General features: G+C 38.6%; 1 protein-coding gene across 1 annotated transcript in view; it reads right to left on the bottom strand.

Moving 5' to 3' along the window:
- EPHA3 (EPH receptor A3) overlaps nucleotides 1-12,017 on the bottom strand; it is a 186,384-nt gene that overhangs the window by 121,855 nt on the left and 52,512 nt on the right. The window contains 2 exon segments of the mRNA XM_017733054.1: nucleotides 4,569-4,818; nucleotides 4,821-5,180. Coding sequence (XP_017588543.1) covers nucleotides 4,569-4,818; nucleotides 4,821-5,180 — 610 coding nt within the window.

Genomic DNA, 12,017 nt, shown 5'->3' with positions numbered 1-12,017 from the left:
GAAGGCGATTCCTTTTGGGACCATCTCTCCGGACCGGCCACCTCTTCCTCGGTCAGAGCTACTGACCCCTCACCAGCTGTAATAGGGTTCCACTCTCTTTTTCCTTCTGGCTTTGTTATAGAAAATGTGTCAGTCACTCATCATTAAGACTTACAACTTTATTACAAAGTATTACAGAGGAAGTTTACAGTTCAGACTTACTCAATTCCAGCAACAAAAATTTAGAACTACACCTTGAAACAATACCATGCATAAAGTGTTATTCTGTGCTTTTTGGGTCATTCTGTTCAGGCCTACCTATTTAAATTTTTCATTTGATAACCAGAGCCAGAAAATTTGGTTTTGGTCTAAAAGGTCACCTGTTGGAAGCATTCAAAAGAGCATTCAAGCTCACTCATAGTCCCACACGGATAAACAATTGCCCACTGCATGCTTGCTAATTAAGGATATTGCAATGAAAAACAACCTTCTCCATGTCCAATTGGTCTTTCTGAAGTGCATGAAATAAAGCAACAACAGATAGACACATTCAGGACGGAAAAGATTTATTAGTCCAGACCTGCCAGTGCAGGACTTCCTTTATCATCTGGTTACTGCAATATTTTTAAGAACAGCTCCTGAAATGAGGCTTCCATTATTTCCGAGCCTTCTAGACCATTAGAGAACTACAGATAGCTCTTCTACCACTTAGCCTACATTTTCCCATTTATTTTGACACCAATACACCAACTAACCAACCTTCAGCTAGTGAGATCTATCTCTTCTACTGTGTTCAAAACAAAACTGAGTCAAGCTTTTCCATGTACAGATCCCTCACTGGGCAGGTGATGTGAATGCTTTCTTTCAATCTCTGGGCTGTTCCAAACTCTAAGCCACTTTCTAAATTCCTCCTGCACTCGAAACTTAAATAGTGCACACAAGACTCATTGCCCTTTTCATAAAAATCACATTGTTTACTTTGAAGAGGCAGTCAAAAAGGATGAGGTACAGAGCAGTTAGTCTGTCCTCTAAAAAAGAGGGCACTAGTAGAGAGGAAAAGTTCAGAACAAATGTATTTATTAGAGATGAGATATTAGACATGAAAGGGATCTTGAAACTTGTTAATATGGAAGCTGAAAAGGGAGAAGTTATTCCCTCACTATACAAGGACATGGAAAAACTTATCCCAGTGACTCTAAAAGAGAAGGCTTAAACACAGCAAGGAATTATGTTTTTCACACAACGCAAGACATGGCATCCATTGCCATAAAACCTTAAAGAGACTTAAGGCCATTAGTCACTGTCAGAGAAACAATATTAAGACAGACAAACCTTTGACCTGATCTACTCTGCCTGTTTGATGGGGAACAAATTGAAAAGATGATTTTTTTCCTTGTTGACTGAGAAGCAGGATGGATATTATTAGAAAGCATTAAGCTTAGTGTGTAGTTCCAGACAGCTGGCTTTTTTTCCCCCTAATTAAAACACACTAATTCTAAGAGAGAAGATGCCAGAAAGATGTAGCTTGGTCAAAGTGGCAGGAAAATATAATTTATAAAAGACTTTGTGAGGAAGAAGTCCTGTTCAACCATGAAATACTAGAATAAGATTAAATAGGATCCCTGTGGTACTCACAAAGCTGTAATAACAAACAGCTTACAGTGTATGACATATACCATTTTAATTAACTAACATATGTATTAATTAAGGGGGAAAACAGGTATGAAAGGGTAGCTTTTCCAACTTGCTCCCTGACACATCTTACTTTACTTCAGACAAACCTAATTCCTCCAAACACTGAGCAGGAGCACAAGCCTTTGCTAGAGGAGGAATTAAATCTTAAGCTGTTAACCAAAGTGTATCACAAATATCAGAATTCCTCAAAGTGAGGCCTACAAATCATTTTTGGGAAATCATTTCTCCACAAACACACAAAAAAGAGGACAAGGACGGTCACAGTGAAGTTCTTTCACTGACTTACAGGTAGGGATGTTGCTGCTCGACATGTAAAATCAGTCAACAGGATCCAGAACAGGACAATATTCCATCCAGCGAGAACCCATCAGCTGAGCTGGCTTTTCACAGCTTACATAAAAATGTGTTATAAAAAGATACACTAATAACAAAAAATGGTCTGAGTTTATGTTGACTTTTCCTGGTTATGCAGAGAAAAGAAAGCAGTCAAGGAAATTGGTGAAATTTGTGTTATTTGGGAGGCCAAGTTTTCCAAGTACAAAGCAAAGCTGTTCTGAATGAAGTTTATATAGGCTGACCTTATACCATTAAGGTCCTCCATTTTAATCCTCAGCGATGATCTCCGGTTCATGCAAGAGGACACTGTTTGCGAAAACATCATTATGGAAACAAACAAAATCAGAAACAGTCTGAAAGCAGGATCAAGTAGTGACGCACACTAAGCTCTTAAATGTTTTCATCTACTAGGAAGACAATTACCTCTGTTACTAATTGCTCCTTAGACTTCAACTAAAACTTATTTCTCCTTAGTTATGCCTTCATTCCAGCCCATGCTTATAACACCATTTTGGTGTTACATTGCTACAATCCCCATTCTACTGCCCTTTTGGTGACAAAACAAAAAACAAAAACCCAAACAAACACAAAAATCCCTAAACACCCTAAAAGATGGAGCAAGAAAAGGAGAGAAAAAAAATAAAAGGAAAGATGCAGAAGCAGCCTTGAGGCTGAGGTGAAAACTGAACTGGTTTTCTGAGTTTTCCAACTCCTGCTGCATCACCAATGCTGACAAACAGGAGGTTTTGAGTTCCTGCTTCCAGAGAGCCACTTCAATCACACTGAAAGAATCTGATCAATATGACTTCCAAGAAAAGTCAGTAGAACATTCTATGTTAAATCTGAATAAACCAGAAGGACCTGTCACTATTGTTAACAGCTTCATCATATATAACCCCCTTGATCAACAGTGAGCAAGGAAGCAAAAAAAAAAAAAAAAAGGAAAAAAGAAAAGGTATGGGAGGAAAAAAAACCAACAAAAACCAGAAAAATATTTTCATTCTATGGTCTGATTTTCTCTGTAGAACTCAGTAGGAGCTACCTTGCCTGCCCCAAGCATCTGAGAACTCATTTTAAATAAAAGTTTAGTTTAATTTATTTAGCTTTCCTTTTGCTCAGTTGTAGTGACGCTTTCTGGAGTGCTTGTCTCTTTGTGCTCACGTGTAACTGAAACTCTAAACCAACAGCCTTCAACCATTTACAGGACCAGAGGCTCTGTGGCAAGCAAGAACATAGGCAGTGGATAAAAGAGTATTGCTCCTGTTTTAGCATTTCTAAGTGCAGCTGTAGGAGGCCCTGGATAAAGCATTTCTGAACAATAAAATATCCTCCCCTGAATTCAACTCTTAACAGAAGAGTTTAATTGGGTTTTTTTCTTAATATCAGTACCTAACCTCAAAAAAGCATCCTCAGACCTGGCTACTCAATTTTTTCAAGGGTAAAAAATTATTTTAAATCTACTTAAAAGAAAATCAAAGCAAGAACACTCTTACCCCCTTCCCCACACATCTCCCTGGCATTTTCTGAGAAAAATTCATGCTATTTAGGATTATACTTTTCACAACAACCTGGCTACAGTTTGATGGGCTCTAAGTATCTCCCCAGGACTTGATTGACACAAGTATTATTGCAGGACTGATAAAAAGGAGTAGGCACTGTCCCAACAAGGTTCAGAATACTTTAAATTTCTGTTCTATGCATACACACCACCTGCAGTAAACATCTCAGCTATTCTTCTTCCATCCACGGGATTTCCAGATACTACTGTCTAACTTTTACTTACATATTTAATGGAAGACCCTTTGCCCACAGCCAGCACCCTTCAAGGCACTCTGTGATAAGACTGAATCAGCACAAAACTTCAAATGTAACTTTATAAAAAGCATAAAAATGTTAGCTGCTATCACCTTGGTTGATATGAAAATTAGTAAATACAATATGCAGTTCTCTAAGATTTAAAAGACCATTTCTGTAAAAAACCCGAATCCCTGTACTGTTGTTCTTGGGAGCATTCACATAACCACAGTTTGCAGAAATCAAAACTTTGGAGGAAATTGAGTTAAACACATGAGTATTTATGAATAAAGTTCAACTATCAATTTTTCAAATGCATCTGCATTTAGTAATTATGCTACAGGAACATTACTACTTTTTTTTTTCCAGCCAATCCCAATTAACCAACACAGCTCAGTGGCAAAAGTCATACATCAAGCCACAAAGTTTAAAAGAAAAAGAGACACCAAAAAAAAAAATCATTTTTTTGACACAAGCATTTAAGAAAACTATTGTAGATTGGAAGAAAGTCCAAAAGTGGTAAGAGAGCCTAGATTTGCTACAGAACATGTTACTAAAAATCAATTGTTGACTCTTACCAAGTATTTTTAGCAAATTACGTTATTTACACAGCTTTAACAAACCCCATTTCCATGCTGATTTTAACACCTAATTGATTTCTCTCCAGAACCTGGAGCAAATGAGCACAACCCAACACAGAGGGCAGGGAAACGCGGGGAAGCCCCTGCTCAGAGCAGAGCTATGCACACGGAGGGCATCGTTACCTTGGCACGCAAAGCCTCTCTCTTCATAGCCAGCGTTGCACAAGCACTTCCCTATGGGCACAAGCCACTCTCCCTCCGTGCTGCAGTACATCTTGGGGGGCTCCTCCTCCTTGGAATGGTTGACACAGGAGCCCCGCACCTCCACCAGCGACTGGGAGTCCATGGGCACCGTGTCCGGGAACATGGCGAGGTTCTTGACGGTGAAAGGGCACTTCTTGAAGTACACCCGCACCGACACTAAGGCAACGCACGCGCCCCACTGATTTCTGTGTTCAGCTTGAGAATTCGGTCGCCGAGGTCCATCTGTGTGAAGCTCTCGTCGGCCGCGATGGTGTCGATCTTTGTAAACTGGTGCTCCTTGAACTTGACCGAGTGGTCGTCATCAGACTCCATGTAATACAGGTTGAAGGTCTCCTTGCAAGTGCCCAGGACCAGGGGGATGCTGTTGCAGTCCCTCAGGGTGAACTTGAGCTCCACATAGATCTTCTGAGCCGAGTTGCGCGGGATCCAGTTTGTCCGCAGCCAATTGTTCTGGCTGTGATCCATGACATTACACACTTGGTAAGTTCTGATTGGAGTGTAATGCTCGTCAACACCACTAATCTCCTCCCACTGGATTAAAAAATAAAAAAGAAGAAAAGGAAATGTTTTAAGATTCATGATTATACCAATAAAAATCACATTTCGAGCAAAAGCTGTGAAAAAGCAAGAATAACTTTGCTTGGACATCACTATAAAATAAACAATGAAGTCTGGTTGAACTTGTGCTTACTTTTTTCTTATTAAAACACATAAACATCTTAAATGAACACAGAATTCACCATTAATAAGTCAGTTTTGACCAAGTTACTTCAAGGTGTTTTGCATTATTAAAACCCTCTGATTTCCTAAACAATAAGCAGTGCTGTCCCTTCCACCACAATTCCATGTCTTTACAAGAACTACACTCACCTCAAACAGAAGAGATCCTCAAGAACAACACACATTCACACTATTAGAACCAGTTTTATTTCGAAGATTAAACAAAAGCCAACGGCTCCAGTTGAAATTCCATACAGTCACAATAAAATGTTACAGTTTTAGATTTATTCAAAGCATAACAATTGATTCTCCTTGGGATATATACACTCTGGACAAACAATAACTCTGGAAACTGCGTTGAGCTGGACTAAGAATTGCTACCAATTTACCATATCTTGATTAATTGGTTCTTCTGTGGACTACATAGGCCACGACACTAGAATGGTTTTTGAAGAACACAGGGCCATGATTTGTTTTTACAGCAGCCATCAGCTGACAAATTCTCTTGACCCAAAACACGAAGGAAGGGGCTTCCTACTTGTAAATTACTCATGTACCAATCCTACCTGATTTTCTAAAGTCACACTGTCTAGAAAGGAATATTTACCAATCACAGGAAAAAGTAAAAAAAAAACCCACAACAAAAACTGGAGAATTAAGTATGCTGTCATAAATCAATGCCACCCCTAGGGGAGGGAGACAAAGAAGAACTTCTACCAGAAAAACATTTTCCCTCAAAAATCAAGTCACATCAATTTCCTATTTAAGATCTCAATTTACTAATTACTTGCTTTACATAAGCACCTTTTGCTGCAGGACTTTAGTGTAGTGCAGACAGTAGGAGAGGAAAGAACTATTCCCACTATAAAGACAAAAATCGTGGCGCAGAAGTGTTTACAGTTTCTTGGGTTTACAATGCATGTATATAACCCACATATACAAAGCAAGGAAAAAAAACCCATGGCCATATCAAGAGTAGCATCTGAGAGTTCTCAGTCTCCACCCACTGATTTAAGGAAGTTTTGATCTGACTAAGAGCTGGTCTGCACAATGAAATTGTCCACACACCACTGAAGATGTGATTTTAAATCACATTATTAAACCAGCAGATAAAAGTAGTGTAAATACTCTTTCTTTAATTGAAACCAAGTTTACTGGAGTTCACTTTACAGACCTGACTATACACAAGTTTTATCTCTTCCTGACTAGCTCAACAGAGTTTAAAACACTATCTTGGATGTGTCTACAGCAGCTGATATGCTGCAGCACGCCACAGCAGGATCCATTGCCAAAAAGAGCCAGCAGTGCAGGGACTTTCTGAGTCAAAATTACCGCACTGGAGCCCGTGGCCACTTGAGAGCTTGGCACCAACCATACAAGGATGAGCTGCTGCCTGCAGAAGAGGCAGCTGGACCCTGGCTCCCAGCCTCTGTCAACTTCCCAAAAATGAGTGAAGGACTCTCCTCTGGCAGATGTCCTTGCACAAGCACAGGCCCTGAGCCAATGATCTAACCCTGCTGCAAAGAGACCCTCAGATGCCATAACTGCCTCCAGAGAAACTGGATGCACTGGTTCTCTGGAGCTCTTACCTGGACAAATAACCACTCAGTAACAACACCTGGATGAAACTAGATAAGATTATATAATGAAACTAAATTTTACAGACATTTTAAGCGGCTCACACTGATTCAGAAGTCATCTAGTGATTATCTTCTCCTTATCATTTCTAATCAGTTCTATTTTAAATGTCCAGTGGGAGATAGAGACAAAACCAGGAACTTGTAGAGCTTAAAATATCTCCACAGCAAGATGTTAGTTTTCTGAACAAGCCTGATAGTAATTTTTTTTGACTAAGTTTCTTATCCAACACGCTTACACAGACGTTCGAATGTAGATGTAGGACTTGCATGACAGAGGTAGCATCACCACTATGCTCTTCACCTAGAAGCTTCAATTAATAATTTCATGCAATTATCACTTCAATAATTTTCAGTGAAGATCAAATTGCCTGGAAGTCTGTGTTAGTCCACCTTCATGAACAATAAAGTTTTAAATCTATCATTTAATGCTGAGGCATTGCTGAAGGGCAATGCCACTCTCACACTGGGTGCTAACTTGAATAAAATATTTTAACACATAAAATTGTGGAGATTGCAGCTATTGCATTAGAAAAACATGAAATAAATCACCAAAACTACAGGAAGAGCACCCAAATCACAACATGTACCAGATTCAAATACATTTGGAAATTCAATAGCTATTATGATCAAAGTAAAAGGCAAGCAGTACATTTGCATTGCTCATACATTGCAACTCTTCCCAGTAAGCCTCTGTGTTGTCATCTCCAAGTGATCTTCATGGTAAACAGATCACCAAGGATATTGAGACAATTTTCATTCCATGACCCATGAGCTTCTTCTCTTAATGTTTCTCAAACACCTATATTTACGCCTGTTTTAATTTTTATTTCTGTACTTGTAACTCATGTTCAACTTGTCCTGTAAAGCTAAAACAGTTACAAAATTTCTTTAAAAAAATAAATAGAGAGAAATTCTTATTCCAGGGATGAAATTATGCAGGGAAAATAGTAAAACAGATGGAAAGGGGAGAGAAAATACAAAAAAAGACTCATGGGTCGAGATAAGGAGAGGGAGAGGTCACTCACACGTTACTGCCATGGACAAAACAGTCCCAACTTGGGGAAACTGGCTTAATTTATTATCAATCAAATGAGATCAAGTTAATGACAAATAAAAACTAAATCTTTGGTAACTCTGGTCCATGGAGCATTACACTGCAGAGATGTCCCAGCTGGAATTTCTTTCAAAACTGTACAAAACTAATGGATGTTCATCAGTCCTGGCTACTGTTAGAGAGGAAATTAATAGCCAAGTCCTGGAATTCTGGAATGACAGGAAAAATGACAGGACTATCCTCCTACAAGACCAACAGGAATGATAAATGCAAAATTTTTTAGGAAGATGTTTCTATAAAAGTGTTTATAAAAAAGGGACTCTATGTCAGAATGATGTGGGGCACAATTTCTGAATTCATATTATTACACAGTATTTATATCATGCTCCCCCGATGCCTTCAGGCACCTTCAATATTTCTGAAATATGTCCAGAAGTGCCATAGCACCACTCCCTTCTCAGCATGTAACTTGGCTTTTGGAAAATGTTCTTCTTTTTGCTTTTCACTTCTTAAAATCTTTGTTGGATACTGTTAATGACAGGAAACAAGAGATTCCTTTCAGTGGTGTAGAAAAATCTCCAGATCCCCAGTGAGAGGGTCTAACTCCTGTCTCTGAGTGACAGAGTTGGGCCAAAAAGGATTTTCTTCTCCAAGATCTGGCAGTGTGCTGGACTTACGGCTTTGGTTTATTTCTTCCAATTTCTTTACAAAAGGAAATGTACAGCAGTGAATGCAGGACGTTTCTATAACGTCATGAGCAGCCTCAATAAAAAGCTCCCTCTCAATGTGGGAATCTAGGACACGAGTGATCTCAATTCTTTCATCCTGCCTGTGAAATCACTTTTTGTGTCTTTTTATCCATCATAATAAAAAAAAAAAAAAAACCTGAATTACAGTAAGAAACGGAAGGATGTTTGTGACTTACAATACAACATATATGCAACTGTGTGATTGCAAAAAAACCCATTTTTTTCTGTCAGCATCACGTTGCTATAAAACTCTTAAACTACAAAGTATAAAACTCCAACTTGAGATGAGCAATAAAATAATTCAAGTCTAAATAAAAACCAGAACCTTCCCACATACTATTTTAAAGTTCAACAAAATAGTAGCAGGATGCAAGAGCTCTGAAAGGTTGCTATTAACAAAAACCCTGTAATGACCATATTATAGGAGAATGCATTCCAGAGCAGCTCATCAGTATGGAAACTTTCCTCGTAACATCACCAAAGATGTTGATTCAAGGCCCATAAATACCAACGGCTGAGATCAGAGGACAGAAAATGATCTGATTTGGGAGTTTAAGAAACTTTAAAAGTACCACGGAATTTTTTTTTGTCTACATTTGACATTCAGAAATCAATGAAATTTCCTCATGTCACTGGCTCTGGCCACAGATTTTATTTTTAGTTTTTTCTAAGTTGCAAATGAAAGAATAAGTCGCATTGCAAGTTTTCTGATTAAGTTATACACATAATGAAATGGATCATTTCCATCACATAAACCCTCCCAAGACACAGACTTTGGTACACTCATAGCTTCAACCTAAAACTTGGGTTTCTTCACAGCTAAGCAAAACTGTTTCAGAATTACAAGCAAGACAAAATATTAGTATATTGTCTGTTGAGTGCTCAGGTGAGATGAGAAACTCTTATTATGAGTATCCAGATACTAAACCTCCCCAAGAAAAACTGAGGTCTATCATTTTACCACACAACTAGCTCCAAATTTATCCCAAATTATCCAAACCAGTCAGATCTGTGTTCCATGCAGTTATGCTTCTGAGTTTTTAAAGAAGTGGGAAGGAAAATAAAATAAATATTATAATAAATAACTGCCTTACAGCAGCTAAGCACAAATAAACAATATTGAGAAAGCAAGAGCACATACCTTATCATGGGAATACTAAACTATAAATTAAACCAAACTGCAGAAAGACAAGGAAAGCCATCTTTTTCCCCCCATCTCTAATTGGCAGACAGATGAGTACTTCATCATGAAATTTTTAAGGACAGCTGATTCTCACCCTTCAGCAAGCAAAAGCCTCTTAACCACAGTGAGGTAAAAAGGTCACCACAACGAGGATAACATCTGAGTTCCTAACAGACATTTGAATCCAGCATTCAAACACCCATTCAGAGCTTGGACAAGCAAATCATTTACAGCTTCAGTTTTTTTTTTCTTTTCGTAGGCTATATATCTCCTGGAGAAGCAGGTTTCAGTCTTATTTATCTCCCAGGTGAAGCAGATTTTCTGGGAAGTTCTCAACATAACAGTCCCCATGGCTGAAATCTGTACTGAACAATAATTTGTATAAAAGCACCTTTCTCCACAAGCATTGAATAGACTAGGTAAGATTCAGCCTCTAAGTGTAGTTGTTTCAGAGATAGAAATTTACCCAAAATGGAACTCACCCACGGCTGTGGATGTGGCAACCTGGTGAAAAAAAATGTGCCTTCGAGTAATTATAATCAGAAGTTATTTCACACAATGTTAGACATGACATTTCACTCATAACAATAATCTTCTGTAAATATTTAATAATAACACAAATAAAAAGTATCAGGTCATCCAACACCATCCTCTGGTTCACCTAAAGCACTACCTAGCACCTAAAACTGAACGTAGCCACACAGGCAGTGATGGCAAACTTCTACAAAGAAATAATCAGGACACAGTCAATTAAAAATGGGAAGAACCCACTTCTCCAAACTATTTGCTGGCTACCCAAATAGGGATCCCTTGCCCACATTTATGCCCCCGTTTTCTAATACATAGAACAAATTAATGGTAGGGCAACATTTGTGTTACTATTTTAGTTATTTCTTGTACTGTAAGAAAGAGTCAATGATGCCTTCATAAAAAAACCCCAAAGCATTAGCAAATGCTTTCAGAACCACCAGCAAACAGGAATTTTTAAGCATGAAATTCTTACTTATATGGGAAAACAGCACCACAACAGAGAAAGTGAAAAACATCTGTGGCACCAGAACACTTAAAAATTCACATTTAAAAAGCCCCTGCAGTTTGTTGCTTTGTATTTGCCAGCAAAACACATAAACAAAAAAAGTATTTACATCAAAATGCACAAAACAGGTGCATTATATAGCATTTCCTTGCTAGCCAGTCTTTCAAAACAATGTATTTTTACACAATGGCTTTTCCTAGAGGAATCCCAAACCACCCCACATTCTCCTATTGTCATTAACACAACACTCAGTGTACAGTGAAATTCAGTAGTGTTGTGCTGAATGTAACTGTAAAAAGCACCAGCTGGCTGTATTAGAAATGGCATCCTTCCAGGTCTCAAATGTCTTATTTATATACAATGGAATCCTTCCAGCTGTTTAATATTTAGAGCTAATAAATATAATTGGCAGTACTACTGCACAAGGGCAAGGAACACAAATACATATAAAACTACTTCCCAACAGAAAATCTCATTTGTTCTTAGATGATTAAACCAAAGAGGGGTATGGAGTTCTGAGCAAATTTTACATAGCAGCCTTTTTTTTTCTTTAATCTGAACAATATTTGCTTGTTTTCTAAGTGCAAAACTGAGGAGACAAAAACCAACCCAGGCATCCTTTACTCCAGCTGCTCCTGGAGCAATGTTTCCTTCAACCAGTGCCCTGCACAGGCCATGAATAAAGATACATTGGCAAGGTAGAAAAACAAGAAACAGCAATGCTGGATCCAGAAAACAGTCACACCACACCAGCCAATCCAGAAGTGAGGCTTATTCCAAATTCTGTGCAGGAAAATTTTACCCCTCATGAGCAGATTAACCCCGCACTGAGTGGGAAGTGAGCACAGTGCAGCTGAGAATGCAGATATAAGAGTTGCCCTGTGGACATGCTGTAAGATTTGTGTCCCTATTTCCAGCTTTCCAGCAGATTTGATGATGGCAAGGCCACCACAGCATTACCAAAGTGACACTGCAGCAGGTTCCTG

This window comes from Corvus brachyrhynchos, unplaced genomic scaffold, assembly GCF_000691975.1.
Source record: "Corvus brachyrhynchos isolate BGI_N302 unplaced genomic scaffold, ASM69197v1 scaffold565, whole genome shotgun sequence".
NCBI classification, from domain to species: domain Eukaryota; kingdom Metazoa; phylum Chordata; class Aves; order Passeriformes; family Corvidae; genus Corvus; species Corvus brachyrhynchos.
Note: the sequence above shows the minus strand (reverse complement) of the source record. Positions and strands in the feature narration are given on the sequence as shown.